This window comes from Ranitomeya variabilis, chromosome 2, assembly GCF_051348905.1.
Source record: "Ranitomeya variabilis isolate aRanVar5 chromosome 2, aRanVar5.hap1, whole genome shotgun sequence".
Lineage (NCBI taxonomy): Eukaryota > Metazoa > Chordata > Amphibia > Anura > Dendrobatidae > Ranitomeya > Ranitomeya variabilis.
In genome coordinates, this window is record NC_135233.1 from 277487040 (window position 1) to 277508907 (window position 21868).

Consider the following 21868-nt stretch of genomic DNA (forward strand, 5'->3'; position numbering starts at 1 on the left):
CTGGTTCTCTTGGACCTTGAGCCCGGCATAGTGCACAGAGTGCAGAAGGGCTGCCGGCAGAGGACCTTACAGGGGTAGAGAAACCTATAGGGGAGCCTTATAGGTAATATGGATTCACAGCTGAGTAAAAAACCCAGCTGTGATCTTACCCCACCAGTGTGCCCCAAGGTCCAGCGCCGAAGATCCACAGTCCTGTGCCCCCTGGAGACTGGCTGCCTGGTCCTGCAGACCGGGAGATGCAGGGTTAATCTGCAGCAGAAAATGGCTGCTGAGAAGGAGAGGAAGGGGGAGAAGGGGGCGGAGAGCTGGAAAAAGGCGGCAAGGCTGTGTAAAAACGCGCCCTTTCTGTCTCGATCCACCCCCTTTATGACACTATAGAGTGTCATATTTGTCATCCGGGGGCGGGCCGGGGGGCGGAGAGGAGGCGGCGGCTTCAGATAGGCCAAAGCCGGGGCCTAAATTGATGCCTGAGGCCCAGAAGGGCTCCAGGCCGGCGCGAAAGTCAAGGAGGGGGTCGGATCTGAACCGGACCCCCCCGGATTTAAAGGCAGGATGGCGGTGGGGCTATAAGCGGAAGGGGGAGCCCGGTTGGGGTCTCCCTGAGGCAGTATAGAGCTGGTGCTGCCGCAGAGACAGGGGTGCAGGGAGCCCTGTGTCTGTCTGTGCCATGCCTGCCTGCACTCCCCCCGGCCCCAACAGGAGCCCGCAGCTGGGCTGGGGTCCCTGGATGCAGGCACAGTGTGCTGGCCCATTGCTGGGAGCTGTAGAATGCTGCCTGTACAGGCCCTACCTGAGGTGTCTCAACCTAATACCCCCAGAGGGGGATTAGGGAGGGTGCTGTTGTCACACCTTCAGGGGCCTTTATCCTCGCCTCGACCTCAACCCAGAAACCAAAAGGAATTGGGGAAGGGGGGGGGGGGGGGGGGGTCTCCACTTCCAACCAGCACCCGAGGGACTGGGGAAGGAGCAACATGGGGAATAGCCATCTCTACTTCAACTGGGCACCCCATAATAGGGGGCCGAGGAAGGAGCCATGCCGGGAGTCTCACAGGAGACCCTCTTTTCTTCACCTGTAATCCCGTCGGAAAAAACAGAGTAAAAATCTTTTAGGTGTGCCTCCTAAGCAAAAACAGGAGAAGGCTGACGCCGTCCATGGGTGTATACTGCAGAGGAGGAACCACAGTTAATCTTTTTCAGATTATGCATAGTGTTGCCTCCTAGTGCATAACACCCATGGTCCTGTGTCCCCCAATGATGCGACAGAGTAAATCCAAATTCTGTAAAAAAAATAAATAAATAAAAACAAAAACGTTCTTTTCCGAGAGCCATAGCGCCTCCATTTTTCGGGATCTGGGGTTGGGTGAGGGCTTATTTCTTGCACACGGAGCTGATGCTTTTATTGATACCATTCTGGAGTAGATACAATGGTTTGATTGCCTGTTATTGTAATTCTGGTGTTTTGATTTTTTTTGCCTCATTATGCAGTTTACCAATCAGATTTACTTTTTACTTTGATAAAATCGGGTGCTGCAGAAAGCAGTGATAACAAATGTGTATTTTGTATTGTTTTATTTTGAAAGGGGCAAAAAAGGGGTGATTTGAACTTTTAATTTTTTTTTATATTTTTTGAAACATTTTTCTCCAATTTTTTTTTTTTAAACTTGCTTCAATAGTCTCCTTAGGAAACTTGAAACAGCAGTCATCCGATCACTTGTCCTACACCTAAGCAGGGCAATGGGTGGCGTTTGGCGCAAATAGTGTTAAATGCCCCTTTCAGAGATTGACAGCGGCATTTAACATGTTAACAGCCACGGGTGGCACACAACAGCTGGTCAAATCAGCTGTTATGTGCTGGAAAAGATGCGGGCTCCGGCCAGGACACAGCCTATGACATACCTATACATGAAAGGTTGTGAAGGGATTTAATCAATGATCATTGCAGGTTCAGCTGCAAAGATTTCAACAAATCTCACAATAAAAAAAAAAGCCGCAGTATTGTATGACCGCTGCAGCTCCTCAACAGATAGTCCCCGCACAGCAATGCTCCCGAGCAGCAGCTGCGCAGGAACTACAACCCTGCCTCATTCACCCCAGTCCTGGATCTCATGGTTTAGACTACAGATCAAACAAAATGTCATAGCATAACACCAGGATAAGACAAGACATTAGAAGATGGGAAGAAGTCTAATAGAGGACACCATCAGAAACACTAAAGACGTTAACGTTTTCTATGTTACTGACACTACATATCCTAGTACATCTACTCACCAAGTTCAATCGGAGCTTCAATACATCATGGAGAAGCTGAGGAGTTTTACAGTCGTCTTGGTACTGATCATCCCGCCAGTTACTTACAATCTGAGTAAAAGAGATCATTTTTTAAAATTCTGCAAATTAACCAATTGCTTAGAAATTAACAGTCTGACGAAGTCCCAAAAGTATTTATGAATGTGTCTGTATAGCAGTGTACCAGACAACACCAGGGTTCTTACAAGAAGCTAGTAAATGATGGTTAGAAGGGTTAAGCCGGGTAGGCTCTGCTCACATGCTGGGTTAGAGCCCTCCATCTGATGCATACGTTGGGAGGATGCCATGATAGACAAGACTCTTAAGGTACCGTCACACTCAGCGACGCTGCAGCGATATAGACAACGAGCCGATCGCTGCAGCGTCGCTGTTTAGGTCGCTGGGGAGCTGTCACACAGACAGCTCTCTCCAGCGACCAACGATCAGGGTAACGACTTCGGCATCCTTGAAACTGTCTTCAACGATGCCGAAGTCCCCCTGCAGCACCCGGGTAATCATCGGCTTACTAAGTGCAGGGCCGCGCTTAGTAACCCGATATTTACCCTGGTTACCATTGTAAAAGTAAAAAAAAAACACTACATACTCACCTTCTGATGTCTGTCACGTCCCCCGGCGTCCACAGGGTTACGCGCTGCTGCCGAGAGCTTCCTGCACTGACTGAATGTGTCAGCGCCGGCAGCAGCGGTGACGTCACCGCTGTGCTCTGCTTTACGGCCGGCGCTGACACATTCAGTGCAGGGAAGCCGCTGGCGGGGGACGTGACAGACATCAGAAGGTGAGTATGTAGTGGGTTTTTTTTACATTTGCAATGGTAACCAGGGTAAATATGGGGTTACTAAGCGCAGCCCTGCGCTTAGTAACCCGATATTTACCCTGGTTACAAGTGAACACATCGCTGGATCGGAGTCACACACACCGATCCAGCGATGGACAGCGGGTGAGCAGCGACGAAATAAAGTTCTGGACTTCAAGCTCCGACCAGCGATATCACAGCGGGATCCAGATCGCTGCTGCGTGTCAAACACAACGAGATCGCTATCCAGGACGCTGCAACGTCACGGATCGTCATCGTTCTCGCTGCAAAGTCGCTTAGTGTGAAGGTACCTTTACACTGGTCAGACAAACTGCTGGGATACATTTTTTTTCCTTTTACTGGATCCCCCCGACATTTATTAGCGTAGTCTACAGCTCTGTTCTTCACAGCATAAATTAAATTATATAGATGAAGAGGACCCAACAGATGCCATAAGAACACTGGTGTATATGATTCTTTCCATCAGACAGCAAATGTGAGTGACCCGAGCTGTTCTAGTAGGATTCTGACAGTTAAAGGAATTGTCCATTCTGCTTCAGGCTTCCTGTTTGCTCGGAGGAAGGTGCACTCCAGCTTGACTGACTGTTTGACCCAGCAACAGAGCAATGCTGCGGACCCACACGCTGCGCTCTCTGATGCGGCTATATGGGTGTTTTGCCTGTGTGGCATTGTATGAGCACAGTGGCACCACAGCAGCAGTGCGCTCCAGAGCAGTGCGCTCCAGAGCAGTGCTTATAAGCTCTGGCGGAAAGATCTTGTCAGTGCAGCTGGTGACAAAAGCCATACAAAATAAAAAATATCCATCCATTTATGTGGACGGAGAGGAATTTTATTACGCAAACTGTGAAGTTGCTGTTTCTGCAATTTTACCACTAAAAGAGAATGGGAACAAACTATTTGTTGCTGCCATCATCTTCATGAAAGGTTAACATAATGGCAGTAGATGTGTTACATTGGGAGGGCCAGGAGCTAGACAGTCCGAGCCAGGTCTAATTTCTTTGAAGCAAACATGCCACATATGTTCCTGTGATAATTAAGTGTGTGACCTGCGCTGATCAACTCCCAGTGTGTTATACACATCTGTTCCTCACCCACAGAGGTAGGCAACAAAGTTATTCACAACGTGAAGAGATGCTTCATAGTAAGCTGTAAAACAGGATTTTTGGTTGCTTACCGTAAAATCTGTTTCTCGGAGCCTTCATTGGGGGACACAGGAACCATGGGTGTATGCTGCTGCCACTAGGAGGCTGACACTATGCAAATAAAAAAGTTAGCTCCTCCTCTGCAGTGTACACCCCACCAACAGGAAGTAGGATATTCAGTTAGTGAGAAAGCAGTAGGAGAAGCAACGTGTCAAAGAGAAAGAATAATAATATAATAATAATATTTATTTATATAGCGCCAACAAATTCCGTAGCGCTCCACAGATTAACAGTTTCAAACACTCACCCAAAGAGTGTTCAAAGAACTCAAACGTTAACAGTTAAACACAATAAACAGAGCTGTTCAACTTGGGAGGGTGCTGTGTCCTCCAATGAAGGCTCCGAGAAACAGATTTTACGGTAAGCAACCAAAAATCCTGTTTTCTCTATCGCCTCTCATTGGGGGACACAGGAACCATGGGACGTCCCAAAACAGTCCCTGGGGTGGGAAAAACAGACTTCCATCAGGTCAGAGGACTCACCACTGCTGCCTGCAGGATCCTTCTGCCCAGGCTGGCTTCCGCCATAGCATAGGTATGGACCTTGTAACATTTGGCGAACGTGTGGATGGAAGACCAGGTTGTCGCTTTGCAAAACAAAGCCCTGTGGCGTACCGCACAGGAAGCGCCGACTGCCCGGGTAGAGTGAGCCTTTATCCCAGGAGGGGGCACTCTGTTCTTGACCCGGTAAGCCTCCAAAATGGCCGTTCTGATCCAGCGAGCATTAGTCGCCTTGGAAGCCGGCAGGCCTCTACGCGCGCCATTAGGGATGGCGAAAAGAGAATCCATCTTTCGGAAAGCGGCCGTGCTAGTCAGGGAGATCCTCACTGCCCTGACGAGGTCCAGCCTGTTCAACGATCGCTCCAGAGGATGAGTCGGAGCTGGACAAAAAGGAAAGTAGAACGATGTCCTCGTTGAGGTGGAAAGGTGAAAACCACCTCGGGAAGGAAGGAAGGCGGAGGCCTGAGGACCACCTTGTCCTGGTGGAAAATCAATAAAGGAGGTCGGCAAGAAATGGCTGCCAACTCAGAAACGTGGCGGATCGAAGTGATGGCCACAAGAAAAGCCACCTTCCGAGATAGGACAGGGAAAACTCCCTGAGAGGCTCAAAGGGGGGAACCCCTAAGAACGTCCAGCACAAGCTTTAAGTCCCATGAATCCACAGAGGCCCTGTACGGAGGGACAGCGTGGGCTACTCCTTGAAGGAAGGTCTTAACCTGTGGCTGAGATGATAACGTCTTCTGAAAGGGAAGAAGAGCACAGAAACCTGTTTCTTTAGGGAACTAAGAGCGAAGCCCGAATCCAGTCCTGCTTGAAAAAAAGCCAAAAGGGAAGGCAGGTAAAACTGCCCCCAGCCTGAAAGGGACATGTGAAAAGCGGTTGGACTCACACCAACGAAAGTAAGCCTTCCAGGTACGATAGTTGATCCTGGAAGACGAAGGCTTCCTAGCCTGGATTATAGTGTGAATCATCCGGGCCGAAAGGCCGGACGCTCTTAGAACTGTGGTGTCCACAGTCACGCCGTTAAACTGAGCGACCGATAATTCGGGTGGCAGATCGGACCTTGAGACAGCACATCGGGTCTGTCTGGAAGGTGCCAGGGGGCGTCCGCGAGAAGAATGACGATCTCCGCAAACCAAGAACTCCTGGGCCAATCCGGGGCAATCAGAATGACCGGCACCCCTTCCGCCTTGATCTTTTCCAACAGCTTGGAAAGCAAGGGAAGGGGTGGGAACCGATAGGGGAGCACGAACAGCGACCAAGGAATGGCCAGAGCGACAACACCACTGCGAGAGGATCGTGGGACCTTGGGACGACCCGAGGGGCCTTCCCGTTCAATCGGGACGCCGTGAGGTCCACTTCCAGAGTCCCCCATCGAAGAGCAATCCGATGGGAGACCTCCTGAAGTAAGGACCATTTCCCTGCCGCGAGGCCCTCGTGGCTGAGGACGTCAGCGGCCTAAATGTCCACGCTGGGGACATGCACTGCGAATCTCACCAGGACCGTTGCCTCTGCCCAAAGGAGGATCCTGGAAACCTCGGTTGAGGCCAGAGAACTCCGAGTCCAACCCTGGTGGTTGACATATGCCACTGCTGTGGCATTGTCTGTCTGGATTAGAATTGGCAGGCTCCTGAGAATCCTTACCTAGTGAAGAAAAGACAGAAAGATGATCCGGAACTCGAGGACATTGATCGGCAGAGAGGACTCCTGCGCCGACCAACAACCCTGAAAAAAACAGGTGACAAAGCCCCGCGCAGGCTGGCGTCCGTCGTCACCACCTGCCAGAGAACTGGAAGGAAGGATCTGCTCTGAAGGATCTGCTCAGGGATATGAGAAGTGACCTCAGCCACCTGTCGAGAAACCGTTTGACCCGGGAAGAAAGCCGGATCGGACGATGCAGGAAGAAGACAGACCTGTCCCCCTGTGATAGAATAGCCTGCTGAAGAAGTCTTGAATGAAATGGGCGAAGGGAAATCGCTTCCGATGTTGCAACCAACCTCCCCAGGACCTTCATGGCCCATCGGAAAGGAGGGAAGCCGAGAACCCTGGAGCAAGCGAACTTCCCGACGAAGGAGGGATATCTTGTCTTCGGGAAGGAAGACTCTGGTCCGACAAGCGTCGAAGAACATGCCCAGAAATACGAGGCGCTGAGAAAGAACAAGACGGGACTTCTTCCTGTTGACGAGCCACCCGCAACGGCTAGAGTGTCGGGGAAGATGGATAGACTTTCGGGAGCCTGAAACCGAAATCCTGAGCCTCCATGGAAGCGATTACTGAACGAGGGGATTCCATCCTGAAGTGTCTCAGACGAAACTTCTTGTTCAGCAATTTGAGATCCAGACTGGGACGAACCTTGTCGGCCCTTTTTCGGTACAAAGAGATTCGAAGAGAAGCCTGTGAACCGTTCCTGTTCTAGGGCAGGAACGATTACCGCGGATTTAAGGAGGGAAACAATGGCAGTAAAGAAAACCCGGGACTAGAGCGGGGTCTCTTGGAGGTCGGGATTCGAGGAAACGATCCCGGGCCGTGAAATGAATCTATTTTGTATCCAGAGGATACAAGTTCCCTGACCCATGCGTCCTCTACTGAGGAGACCCAGACGTCCCTGAGGAAGAGGAGACGGCTGCCCAGCCTGGGAAACGGGCTGGGGTCTAGTCGTGAGTCATGCCTAGGTGGATCTTCCAGTCCTAGACCTGGAGACTCCACCTTAGAAGTAGCGGGAACGCCAGGAGGAGTGAATCCGAAGGATGCCTTCTTCTCTTAATGTGCCTGTGGCCTCTGCTGTTGCGAAGAGGAATCTGATGCCACGAAAAGATGAAAAAGGCCGAAAAGACCAAAGTTGCCGCCTAAGGAGAGGGAGGCGAGGTCTGGAGAAGGGAACTGGTGCCGCCAGCGGCGTCCTTAATAATTTGGTCCAGCTTGGCACCGAAAAGACGTGATCCTTGAAAAAGGCAGGCTCGTAAGGGACTTCTTTGATGACTCTTGAGCCAAACGGTGCGACGGCAGGCAACAACATTACTGGGCGCCTGAGCAGCAGAAGAAGCAACCTGCAGGGAACAAATTATACCCCGGCGTGAGTAATCTGGGTGGCAAGTTCCACCAGCCGGTCTGGTGGAGCTCCGGCTTGAATGCCCCAACGGAGTTGTTTAGCCCCTTCGGATACAGACCTCAAAACCCAAGTGGAAGCAAAGGCCGGGCATAGGGATGATACGGCAGCTTCGAAAGCCGACTTCGCGAGGGATTCTACGATCCTATCGATGGAATCTTTCAGAGCCGCCCCACCGGACAGCGTGAGAACTGTGTTGGTGGCAAGTCTAGCAGCCGGCGGATCCACAGAGGGAAAGGTCGTTCTCCATCGGCTCTCATTCCAGTTGGCGATGAGATCCGGAGGAAAGAGATATGAGACTCCAAAACACTTGCCTCTTTGAAAACGTCTGGTCGGATTCTCTCTTTCTCTGGCCAGAAGCTCCTCGAATTCAGGATGAGGAGCGAATACCTTGGGAGGTAGTTTAGACCGTCTACACGAAACCGCCTGATCTGCGGGTTCCGTAGAGAAATCTTTGATGCCACAGGTCTGATTGGTCGCTCCAATGAGGCTTTGAACCATATCCCTTATGCTAGCGATTTGGCTCGAATCCGGCCCCAACTTATCCTCCGAAGGCGCATCAGAGAAAGCCTCGTCTGACTCTGGGGGTGAAGGACCAGGGGGAAGTCGACCACAGAGAAGGGCCGTGGGGCGAGATGGACCGAGAAGAGAACTCAGACCGGCATTCCTGTCTGGATCTTTCGCGGCCTGTATTGGAAGTCTCGGACGGAGCTTCTTGCGACCCGCTGGCTACTACGGAAGTCTGCAGGGGCAACCGATCGAGCACGGACACAAGGGTCTGGGACACCCAGGTGAGATCCGCTGATAGAGACAGAGAGGAGGCCCAGCCTGGGGTGGGGACTTCGCTCTGAGGCGGAGCAGCAGGGGGGGTCGTGGGCGGTGAGCATAATGTGGGTTGCTGCAGGCCTGCCTGAGGGAAGCTTGCGGATACAAGAGGGACACGGAAAGTGTTTCACTAAGGCACAGGAAAAAGTAGGAGGATGGGAGCGACCTCCCTTAAAATTAGACCGAACGGGCCCCTGAGGAAAATATCAGAAGGTTAGAGGGGAGAGTGTCAGTCTGCGGTGCAGAGCTTACTCACGGCAGGCGCTGCGGTTTCCAGATGGAAGGCTGCACGGCTTGGAAGATGCTCCTCAGGAACGATAGCCCCTAGGAGAACAGGCAGTCACATCTGGGGCACCCTCTTGTCCGAAACTGCAGGCCTGAAGAACAGCAGAGAAGAGATGCGAGGACGCCAGAAATTTGCGGTCATAAGCTGCGAAGAAAACGTTCCTGGTGCACGGGGAGTGGTGGGCAGGGCTAACCGCCAGGCGCGCCAAGATGGCACCGGTGGGCGGAGCTCATCGATGATTGTCGGGCGGGAGAAAAGCCCACCCGAGGGAAAGAAAGTGGGAGGAGTCGCGGCGCCGGAAGTAGGCCCCGGTAGAAGACGAGGCCTAAATTTGAGGCCAGCGGCCGCCGGAAAGAGCCGCAGCGGTGGGAGAAGCGTGGACGCTGGGAAAAGCGGCGCGGCCATCGCGACAAGAGGCACAGTGAGGTCGGAGAAAGCGCTGCGGCTGCCTGCGAGGCAGCCGCGCCGTCAGAAAGGGATCTGCGGCCGCAAGAGGAAAGCAGCGCAGCTACCTGTAAGGCCGCTGCGCTGGGACAGAAACAGTGCGGCCGGGGGGAAAAGGCAGCGCGGTCGCCTGCAAGGCCACTGCGCCAAAGAACAGCGCGGCCGCCGAAGGAAGCAGCGCGGCCGCCATGCAAACGGAGCGACAACCCCGCCCCACGTGTCCCCGGCGGCCAATACACAATTGAAAGAGACGGGAAAACGCCGACCAGGCCAAGGCAGCCTGGAAAAAAATCCCAAGGGACCCCTAAACGACCATCCCGGAACTGAGGAGGGACCCAGAGGCACTTTGAGGGTAGGGTATGAAGGGATACTCACCTAAAACATCCCACGCCGTCCTTACTAACCTCAATCCGGGGAAAATATCAGACGTCCAGGGATGGACGTCCTCGTCTCCTCCAACCGACAGGCTCTGGTGGGCGAGTGGGTGGGGGACGAAGCTAGGACCGGACTTCTAAGCAGGCTTGTGTGCTAGGATCTTGGTCCTGCTGTGGGATCTATGAGGATACGGGGTGGCAGTACACGCCGTACTCATAGTCCGTATTGTGGGATTACAGGTGTGACTGTTCACCCTGTATCCCTCCGGAAAATCTGAAAAGGAACGACGCACATTGAGGTAGATAAGGGTCTAATGAAAGACCCGTGTCCACCTCCTACTGACACTAAGCTAAACTGAATATCCTACTTCCTGTCGGTGGGGTGTACACTACAGAGGAGGAGCTAACTTTTTTATTTGCATAGTGTCAGCTTCCTAATGGCAGCAGCATACACCCCATGGTTCCTGTGTCTCCCAATGAGAGGCGATAGAGAAATACAGATCATACAACAAATGATCGGTCACCAGGAAATTGCAGGAGACTGCAGTATCACGACCCCTTACCTGCTGCACCTGACCGTACAAAGACGTCAGCAGTCCCTCCCTCTGCTCATCTTGTCCCTTCAAACAGGTTAACACCAATGACAAAAATGGCTGCTGACTGAGAAGAGACATACTGCCAGGAAAGAAGGAGAAAAATGCAACATTTTATTACAACAGGTCTCATTGTTAGCATCCATGCCTTTGCTGAAATATGGCCTAGAAAAATGTAGAGTGAAAATCAGGTATCTGACATAAGTTAGAATTGAAATTAAAATAATTTACCCACAAATAAATGTGCTTTAATGGAAGATGGCAGTAGACTTAGGCCTTAGATAATGGATTATAATTATCACTCTGCTGCCTTCTTCAACTTATTAGTGTACTTGCCACATAAATTAATTTTTATTTGCACTGACCTTTTCTGCTTTTGGCGGTCTCGCTCCTTACGAGAAGAGGATCCAAGATGTTGTCCTTTCTCCAGTTCCTCTCCAGCGGCTTTCAGTACATGCCCTTGGACTGATGTCGGCAGCTTGGCAATCAGAGGAGCTACGAGCCACACACCAGACCTCTCCAGAGCACTGGAACGACAAGACAGAAGCCTGAGATTAATACAGCTGCCATGACAAGCCAAGGTTAGACGCAGCGCCCGTCCGCATTTACCTGAGCACAGGCTTAGACTTGGCATTGGGAGTAGCATTGGTACTTGGGGCATTGCTAGGTGCTGCATTGTTTGCAGGGGGTGCACAGACATTCTCCGCTGATTGCTGAAACACTTCAATTGTAGCTTTTGCAATATTTTCCAGGAGAGAATTCATCTCCTATAAAATAATGGAAAAAAAAAAAAACATTCAAAAGTCAGCCATTTTTTTTTTTTTAACCATAACATTTTTATTTTATTAAACATGGTATAACAAAACAGGGTCGTACAAGTATTTAGTTTCTGTATAGTGTGCATGAATAATAAACGATATAAACGATGTAAAAAAGTCAGCCATTTTTGACACTACAGAAGCCATAAGTTTATCCATCTTCCCCCCTTAATTATCAGGAGCTAAATGATACAACATTACATTCAATGCATACCTTGTACTGCAAAAGTCAGCTTGTACAATTTTTGTACTTTTATAAAATGTGAGCAAAAATAACATTGTCAAAGAAAACGAAAAACTATACAACTTTACTTCTCTTACATTGTTCGATGTCTGTTTGATCATCAGCTGAAGCTCCAGTGCAGACTGGCGCATTGTCCATTGATCCAGGCTCTATTGGGTGGAAATCATGAGAATTAACATTTAATAATTCATGGTACAGGTGAAAATCTATGTAGAGTAGAATTTGTGTCAAACAGTCTAGAAAGGTGTAATAACCTGTAAGAATTCTAATTAAAAAGATCCATTCATTCACCCACTGAGCTGGTAAGTCGCATGAGTGAGAAAAAGATGGATCCATCGTTGGAAGGATTCCTCCGACCTTGTTCTCTTACTGGAAGTACCTTACACTACCCAGTAAGCTGCATGGCATAGATAGGAGAAATCCCACAGAAACTATTACAGTGGACCCACCATTCTAGTGCAAGAATGACACCCAAGATGGAAGTGTATGTTTCTCAGTCTGTGCCTTCTTCATGAACATTTGGTCAATTCACAATGCTAATAGAGTAGTGGGCTCTGCTCTCCATCGAAAGCAAAGACCCTACTTAAGCGGAACAATGCTTTTGTGTTGCTGTTTTTTTGTTATTACAGATAAGAGAAAAGCAATATGCAAGACAAAATATACAACCTTAAGGTACCTTCACACGAAGCGACGCTGCAGCGATAGTGACAACGATGCCGATCGCTGCAGCGTCGCTGTTTGATTGCTGGAGAGCTGTCACACAGACCGCTCTCCAGCGACCAACGATGCCGAGGTCCCCGGGTAACCAGGGTAAACATCGGGTTGCTAAGCGCAGAGCCGCGCTTAGTAACCCGATGTTTACCCTGGTTACCAGCGTAAAAGTAAAAAAAACAAACAGTACATGCTCACCTGCGCGTCCCCCAGCGTCTGCTTCCTGACACTGACTGAGCTCCGGCCCTAACAGCACAGCGGTGACGTCACCGCTGTGCTTTCACTTTCACTTTAGGGCCGGCGCTCAGTAAGTGTCAGGAAGCAGACGCTGGGGGACGCGCAGGTGAGCATGTACTGTTTGTTTTTTTTACTTTTACGCTGGTAACCAGGGTAAACATCGGGTTACTAAGCGCGGCCCTGCGCTTGGTAACCCGATGTTTACCCTGGTTACCAGTGTAAAACATCGCTGGTATCGTTGCTTTTGCTTTCAAACACAACGATACACAGCGATCGGACAACCAAATAAAGTTCTGGACTTTATTCAGCGACATCACAGCAGGATCCTGATCGCTGCTGCGTGTCAAACGAAACGATATCGCTAGCCAGGACGCTGCAACGTCACGGATCGCTAGCGATGTCGTTTCGTGTGAAGGTACCTTTACAAAAGTCAGAAAGAAACTGGGGCAGAGGGGAGGAATAAAATAAATCATCCCAAATTGCGGGAGTTAGCAATGTAAGCTTGTAGGTATCTGCGAATAAAAGGACAAAAGAATGCCAAAAAGTCAGAAGGGTGACAAGGTCCAATATATATTTTCCCACACCTGTCTAAAACTTTTGCACAGTACTACGGTATATGTCAGAAGTAATATAACATGTAAAATACTATTACTAGATGCAATGACAAAAGAGAGAGAGAGAAAAAAAAGCCTGCTGTAAAATGCACCATCACGTCACATCTTAAGTGCATCACTTGTGGACCGAAGTGTATATGTGGATCCCAATTTGTAACCAGCCCAAATGCAACAAGGTGTCAAATGCTATTGCATAAGGTTTTGTTTTAACATGCAAGAACGCATAGGGAGGCCTTTTAGAAAAAAACAAAACACTAATGGCATTTCAGAAGGCAATGAATTCAGCGTCTGCTTTCATTTTCTTATTTTCTAACAAACCACAAACAGCAGATTTCAGAAGTGAACTTTTGTCAGTGGATGTTCTTGATCCTTGACGCTACCTGTAGGATGTGTTTGATGCGCTGTCTCTGAGGGTTGTCCCCTTGCTCTGCATCGCTTAGTCTGTGTGGATAACAAATCAGCTGCATGAGCCGCTGAGCCTGAGCGCTGCTGAGAACAGGGTCCTGGAGATCAATGGAGTCTTCACACAGGGAGCGAACACATCTCTCTCCTACCCATTCCTGAAAAATGCCGCAATCAGGGAAGAAAACGCACACGTAAGTAGAATGACAAATGCAGTGCACAAAACAAATAAGTAGAGAACACCAGGGTTCTTCTCTCAGCGCACGGTACAAGTGTACATTATGTAACATGCGAACAAAGGCTCACCTGTTGGCAGATGCTGCGCAGAACATACTTGGCATATACATCCAAGCTTGCAGTCTCTATGGATACAGATCGCCCACCTGGCCTGTTCGATGCCAACTCTTCATCTGTAATATCTTCAGTACCGGCAGGTAATGAGAAGCCGGAGCCTTGCAGCTCTGCATCACCTGGAAGACACAATGTACAGAGACGTGGAAATTGTTATAGTGCTAGCAATCTGTAGCGTAGTACACACTGTATTACATACCTGCTAGCACTGATTCTCATGCAGTACTTTAAAGGGGATGTCTGGGACTTTTACATTAAAGGCCTATCCTTATGATAGGTTATCAATAGCTGGTTGGTGAGGGTGCGACATTCGGCACCCCCGCGATCAGCTATGCCCAGTGCCGGTGGCAGCCGGTTGTGCTCCGTTGCAGAGCTGCACAGCAGAGCTCTGTTCGTTTAGTGGAAGGGACTAAGTACTGCACATTCATCCTTATTTGAATCAAAATAAGGCGGACATGCAGTACCCAGCCGCAGCCATTATATAGTTAACAGAGCTGTGATAAACAACTCTGCAACTGAGCACATCCAGCTGCCGCCGTCAAGATTGTTGGGGGTCGCATCCCTGCCACTCAGATATAGACAGTCTGTCCTAAGCATAAACTATCAATGTAAAAGTCCAGGGCAACCCCTATAAACATTTTAAAAGTATACAACGAAAGAGATCACATAACTCTGCTGCTGGAGAAATGAGGAGAGAAAACAGGAGCAAAGAAGAAATTAATTGAAGAACCCAGTTAAAAGTAATGAAGTAATAGGAAGCAGAGCCTGGTGCTTTTCTGAGGCACAGTTTGGAGGACATTATGTCCGGGCCCGTGACTGTCGAGGTTTGAGTCTGAAATCATTAAAAAAAAAAAAAAACAGCCCTCGACAGGTATTGGCTTTAGTTATTCAAATGGAGCCTAAAACATAGAAAATAAGGACTCGTTTTGAGCTTCTTTCCAGTGCGGTCTTTTTGCCAGACACAATAACGTAGTTTACCAGAGAAGCCCCCAATGAAGTCATGAACAAAAACATCAATGAGGTCTGAATCTTGCCTTACACTGAAAAGACTGATGATGCATTGTTGTGCACTAGGGAAAGTTAATCAGGTTTCATTAACAGGAGCCTCCATTACACTTTTTCATAGCGGTTATATAATTCTAAGGTCCCAAACACCTGCTTTAAAGGGAATCAGTCAGTAGGATCAACCCTCCTAAGCCGTCTAGATGAACATGTAGGTAATAAGAAGCTGAATAAAATGATATCTTGATAACTGCAACCCGATTTCTTATTTCAGAAAAATCCACATTTTTCTTAATATGTAAATGAGCTGTTAAAATCTATGGGTGTGAAAAAGATCTCCATGAGACTCCGCCTCCACAGAATATTTTAAATGAAAGTGGGCGTTGCCAGTGTGAGAAATGTAGATCAGGAGAGCAGGCTGTCAGTCATTACATGTCTTACACTGGTAATGACCCCTTTCATTGAAACTAATCTCTGGAGGCAGATTCTTTGGGAGATCTGTGTCTGGCCCATAGACCCTAACAGCTCATTTACATATTAAGAAAAATGTGGATTTCTCTGGAATAAGACATCAGATCACAGCTATCAAGGTATCATTTTATTCAGCTTCCTATGACCTACAAGTCCATATAGACGGCTTAGGAGGGTTGATCCATCTAACAGGTTCCCTTTAAGAGCATGTAACATGCAATCTTTCACGATTTACATGTTAACATTACAATAAAAGCAGCATATATAAAGAAAGGAGAGATGTGGCACTCACCAAGTCGTGTAATACACAACTCGGTGAGTGCTATATCTCTCCTTCTATATGCTGCTAATGGATTGCTACATGATGTTGAGCATCACAATGAGCGTGTAAAGCACCACCCTTTCATTGGAAATTGGACTTGGCATTATATATCTTCTGCCGTTAGATCTAGTGCCGTTCTCCTTTTCCTCTCTTTGTTTTAAAAAATATATATATATGTTCAACTGACCCAGCATAAATATTGCCTTGAGAACAGCAAAAAGTGCTCCTGGTACTATGCGATTCTGAGATGCTGCTAGAAGATGGCGGTCACAAGAGGAGCGAATCCCAAATGTTGCTTTATCTGAAAAAAAAAAAAAAAACAATGATGAAAACCAAATGATTTGCTTTTTACTACTACATACTAATCAACCATTTACACCGTTAACTTACTGCTGTCTGGTTCATAAGGATTCAGCTGAGGCGTCCTAAACAGATGAAGCAGAATACGGCAAGTGAGACGCGCTCCAGACTCAGAATCCTGCTCACTACAAGCTGCAAAGAAAACCAGCTCAGATGTTACATGAGCAAAACAGAACGGGCGGCAGACGAAGTGCGGAGAAAACATTTGTATCCAACATGTTCACGAAATAAACTGTGGGCCAGTGTATAGCATCATCCTTATCAAGTGCAAACAATGGTAAAGCAATTAAGGGCATGTGTAATGCTACAACACCTTTCATCATATGCTCAATCTGCCACTCATTACACTTCCCACTCAACGCAGAAAACTGCACAGCGCTTGTGTAAGTGTGCACAGGAGAAACCTCCGCAGGTCCGCGCCACATTTTTTTTAAAGATTTTGCAACTAATCAAACTAAAGAGAACAAATTGCATCAAAGAAAAACCTGGGTGCCTGTCCGAAGGAGCTGGAGGAAAGAACAATCAGGACTCTTAAGGTACCGTCTCACAAAACGATTTACCAACGATCACGACCAGCGATACGACCTGGCCGTGATCGTTGGTAAGTCGTTGTGTGGTCGCTGGGGAGCTGTCACACAGACAGCTCTCTCCAGCGACCAACGATCAGGGGAACGACTTCGGCATCGTTGAAACTGTCTTCAACGATGCCGAAGTCCCCCTGCAGCACCCGGGTAACCAGGGTAAACATCGGGTTACTAAGTGCAGGGCCGCGCTTAGTAACCCGATATTTACCCTGGTTACCAAAAAAAACATACAGTACATACTCACCATCTGATGTCCGTCAGGTCCCTTGCCGTCTGCTTCCCGCTCTGACTGAGTGCCGCCGTACAGTGAGAGCAGAGCGCAGCGGTGACGTCACCGCTGCGCTCTGCTCTCACTGTACGGCGGCACTCAGTCAGAGCAGGAAGCGGACGGCAAGGGACCTGACGGACATCAGATGGTGAGTATGTACTGTTTGTTATTTTTTACATTTACGATGGTAACCAGGGTAAACATCGGGTTACTAAGCGCGGCCCTGCGCTTAGTAACCCGATGTTTACCCTGGTTACCAGCGAAGACATCGCTGAATCTGTGTCACACACACCGATTCAGCGATGTCAGCGGGACCTCAACGACCAAAAAAAGGTCCAGGCCATTCCGACACGACCAGCGATCTCACAGCAGGGGCCTGGTCGCTGGTACATGTCAAACATAGCGAGATCGCTACTGAGGTCGCTGTTGCGTCACAAAACTTGTGACTCAGCAGCCATCTCGCTAGCGATCTCGCTATGTGAGACGGGGGCTTTATACACACACCATTTATCCTATAACAAAAAAAGAGGACTGCATATAGTATCACTAAATAAAAGGATCTTTACTTATGTGGAAGTCTTCAGAGTTATAATTCCCCGAGGGCAGTCTTATCTACTTTCCTTCCAAACGCTAAAAAATCTTTACAATGGAACAGCCCTTACGTGTATGCAATCCTTAAACTCAATAAAATGTAGTTTTTGTTTATTATTTTGCTTCTCCTCTCCACTAAGGAGATATTAAATTCAGAAACATAGCTAAGGTTTTGCTCAGGGAAAGGATATAGGGATTTTTGTGTACTCACCGTAAAATCCTTTTCTCCGAGTCATTCATTGGGGGACACAGACCGTGGGTGTATGCTGCTGCCACTAGGAGGCCGACATTAAGTGATACAAAAAAAAGTTAGCTCCTCCCCTACAGTATACACCCTCCTGCTGGCTCTCAGTTAACCAGTTTCGGTGCAAAAGCAGTAGGAGATCAATAACAACATATGAGCGTATAGCATTTCAGATTATATATGAGAGTATCACATGTCAAATTATAAATACAAGAACAAGCTAATAACAGGGTGGGAGCTGTGTGCCCCAATGAATGGCTCGGAGAAAAGGATTTTACGGCGAGTACACAAGAATCCCTATTTCTCTCCTTCGCCTCATTGGGGGACACAGACCATGGAACGTCCCAAAGCAGTCCCTGGGTGGGGACAACAATAGTTCAGGCCCTGTGTAACCGCTACTTACAAGTGCGCCACTGTGGCCTGCAGAGTCCGCCTGCCCAGACTCCCATCTGTGGAAGTGTGGGAATTATAGTGCTTCAAGAATGCATGCGGACTGGATGAGTCTGCAAGCTTGCAGCCGTGCTTGCCGACGTCTGGTGCCTAGAGCCCCCAGACGGGGAGATAGGCTGACATCTAGCACAGAAGGACTCCTGGATGGTGAAACGAATCCACCAGGCTAGCATGTCTGATGAAACGGCTAAACCCTTCCTGTGACCGTCAGGAAGCCTTCTTCTTGCCATCGGGAAGCCCAAATAAAGTGTCCAACCTTTGGAAGGACGTCGTCCTCGATACGTACCTACTCGGAGCACTCACTTCGTCCAGATTATGGAGAACCCATTCCGTTTTTTTGGGACTGGAGCCTAAAGAGATGAGAGAAGGACGATGCCCCTGTAACAGTGGGAATACAATACCACCTTGGTAACAAGGGAAGGGGATGGCCTGAGGGCAACCTTGCCTTGATGGTAATAAGGAAAAAAGTCTGAAAGAACAGAGCAGCAAGCTCTGAAGACTCATCAGAATGACAAAAACGCAGAGAAAAAAGAGGGCGACCTTCCCGGATAGTAAAGTCTGCACGGATCAAAAAAGGAGTCTACTGTAAGATCCCCAGGACCATTAAGGTCCCACAGATCTAACGGTAAGCGGTAGGGAAGAACCACAGGTGAAGACTCCTTGCGAAGAAGTCCATATATGCAGTTTTGTAGCAATAAGACGGAAAAATACTATTATCGCAAGCGAGAAATCCTGGCATGGTCAGTGCGGGTGCCCAGGAGCACTGGGGCCCTTCCTGCTTCCAAAAAGGTCTCGGAAGTAGTGGAAGCGGGGTTATGGAAATTGGTACCATGGAAGAACAGAGCATGCACTGCAATGGCTCTTGGATCTCGAGGCCGAACCATGAACTCGAGTACATTGGCGTTCAGTTTGGACGCCATCTGACCTACATCTGGAGTACTCCAGTGAAGGCAGATCTGATGGAAGACTTCCGGGTGAAGTTCCCACTCACATGAGGAGAAACCCTGACTGCTGAATATGTCTGCCGCCCCGTGTTCTACTCCAGGGATATGTACTGCCGAGATCACCGAATGATAGATCTCGGCCCATCAGAGAGTGTGAGGTACCTCGCACATGGCGCTTGACAGTGGGTACCTGCTAGATGATTGACGTATGGCACAGCCGTGGCATTATCCAATTGAAGACGGATGGGGTGACCGCCTGAAGGCAGTGGACCTGCTGTAGGATTAGCCATACCGTTCAGATTCCCAGAGCAATGATCGGGAGAAGACTGGCAATAGTATTCACTAATAACTATTGGACCAGGAGAAGGCCCTGGATGAGGAAGGAGCTCAGAGACTACCCCTTTGAAAACCTGATGGACTTGCTGAAAACAAGTGAAGGAAACTGCTTCCATTGTCGTCACCATTTTTCCTCAGAACAGTCCTAGCGAATCGAATGAACTGAGGGGATGATTGATCAAGTGCACAAGCTTCCTATTGAAGGACCACGACCTTGACACGAGAGAAAATTACCATCGTTCTTGTGAATGATCATCCTCAAAAAGGATCTGCTGGGCTAGAAATGAGGAAAAACTTGTCTAAGTTTAGCTGCCAGCCCAGGTGAGAGGGTATCGCAAGTGATATAGACGACTCAGCATAGTCCTGGAAGAGCGGCTAGAAAGTCGACCAAATAGGGCAGAACGACCATGCTTCTAGGGTGCAAGAGGAACATGACAACCCCCATGACCCTTGCGAACACTCTGGGTGCGGTAGCCAGGCCGAAGGGCATGGTCGTGACTTGAAAATGCTGTTCGCGAATGGAAAGGCGAAGGGATTATTGTAGAGGGGAAAAATAGGAATGTGAGGGTAAGAATCCCGAATGTCGATGGATGCCAGAAACTCCACCTTTTTCTGTTGAAGTAATGGCTGAGCGAAGGAACTCCATCCGAAAAAGGAGGACCCTGACAAAGGTTGTTAGAAGTTTGAGGTCCAGGATTGGTGTTACTTTTCATTCCCCCTTTTTGGAACCAAGATCCCCTAGATCTAGACTGTCCTGGACAACCCTTCCACTGCTGGTTGGGTCAGTAGAAAAGATACGATCCCTTGTTAGTCTCCCGCTCAGAAGATTTGATTGGCCAGCTGTACAGTCTTCGGGTAAAGGTTACTTGTGTGAATCGAAGTAGTTAAGGTCTCCGACCAGGAGACTATTGCTCAAGCAACTCATGTGGCGGCTAAGGAAGGGAAGAGTGGTGAACTCGAAGCTGCAAGACAGAACAAACCAGATTTGCTATCTGACTGTCCGTGGTATTTTAATTGATGATACATCGGGCAGGGATATTGGTAGGTATACCACAAGAAATTCTACCCGGTTAGTCTGCCAAGTGGCAGAATGCGGGGCTGCATCCAGCAAGTCAGGAAAAAAACATCTCTTGCCATCGTCGTGCAGAGTATAAAATTAGGAACTCTCGAACCACCATCCTCTTAACAGGGAAGTGGAGAGGAATCGTCCGCTAAATAGTGGTGATGCAAAGGGAGGTGCTCAGACGCCAAAAAGGGGTGCCTCTGTACATCCCCAGAGTTGAGGTCCCAAGGTGGACAGGGCAGGTTGTCTGGCGTTAGGCCTGAATGCAGGAGAGGATACATGGAAGCGACACTCCATGTGCTCGTCTGTTGATGGTGTGGGGAGATCGGTGCCCTTTAAAGGGCCGTCAGGTATGGCATCCCACGTAGAGGCTTCTGTCCAGTGAATCGCTCGTCAATTTGGTTGATGATATAAATAGGCGAGTCCATCCTTTTCTGAGGCTCTGGCAATCCAAGGCAATATCCAATCCATATTCAGAGCCTTGCTCTCAGCAAATCATTGGGGAGAGATCAGGAAATGAAACTTCTGATTTCTAGATGCATGTACGTTTCCAGACCCCTGTACGTTTTTAGACTATTTGCGGCCCCTGCTAGCCGACGGCTCCCATGTAAGAGAGGGACCAGGTATATCGGTCCTGCAAACACTCTGAGCTACAGAGGGTTCACGGAGGGATTCAATGTCTTGGTCAGAGAAACCATGGATTGCGGTTAGTGACAAAGTCCACTGAGGGAGACTAGGTACTCTGGGATAAACTGGGATCAGCGGCGGAGGGCTCCTAAGCTCATTTAGGGTGACCGGCTTCGGATTGATCATGTGCCCTTAAGGCCAGAGAATACTGGTCATGTGCCTTTAAGACCAGGGAATACTGGTCATGCACCTTTAAGACCAGGGAATACTGATCTTGTGCCTTTAAGAGGAGGGCATACTGTTCATGTGCCTTTAAGACCAGGGCATGCTGGTCATGTGCCTTTAAGATCAGGGCATACTGGTCATGTGCGCAAGACCAGGGCATGCTGGTCATGTGCCTTTAAGACCAGGGCATACTGGTGAAGTGCCTTTAAGACCAGGGCATACTGGTCAGGTACTTCCTTACCCGGGTACGATGTAGAGTCGTTGTGAACCTTTAATGCAAAAAAACGTCGCCCCCTGTGTGAAAAGGCCGGGTGGACCAAGATGGCCACTGGGAGTTGCAGAGAAGGTAAAATCTCGCCGAGAGCGAGAAGCGCCAATTTGGGGGGCGGAGCCACAGACACGATGTAGGCGGAGCCTCGATAATTGAGCGTTCCCGTGGCAGGCGAGAAGCGCCAGAAAAGCGCCTTAGCGCGCAATAGAGCGGGCGCGGCTTCCGGGTGAGATCGGTGCCCTTAAAGGGACTCGTCGCCCCTAAGAATCACGCCAGGCCTGG

General features: G+C 49.0%; 1 protein-coding gene across 4 annotated transcripts in view; it reads right to left on the reverse strand.

Annotated features, from left to right (window-relative positions):
• Positions 1 to 21868, reverse strand: part of MED12 (mediator complex subunit 12) — a 142608-nt gene that overhangs the window by 22577 nt on the left and 98163 nt on the right. For all 4 annotated transcript variants that reach the window (XM_077284995.1, XM_077284994.1, XM_077284993.1 and 1 more), the window contains exons 24-32: positions 16014 to 16115; positions 15811 to 15924; positions 13784 to 13947; positions 13456 to 13635; positions 11591 to 11662; positions 11061 to 11218; positions 10817 to 10978; positions 10422 to 10533; positions 2269 to 2358 (exon numbers count right to left, since the gene is read on the reverse strand). In XM_077284995.1, coding sequence (XP_077141110.1) covers positions 2269 to 2358; positions 10422 to 10533; positions 10817 to 10978; positions 11061 to 11218; positions 11591 to 11662; positions 13456 to 13635; positions 13784 to 13947; positions 15811 to 15924; positions 16014 to 16115 — 1154 coding nt within the window. The remainder of the gene's footprint in view (positions 1 to 2268; positions 2359 to 10421; positions 10534 to 10816; positions 10979 to 11060; positions 11219 to 11590; positions 11663 to 13455; positions 13636 to 13783; positions 13948 to 15810; positions 15925 to 16013; positions 16116 to 21868) is intronic.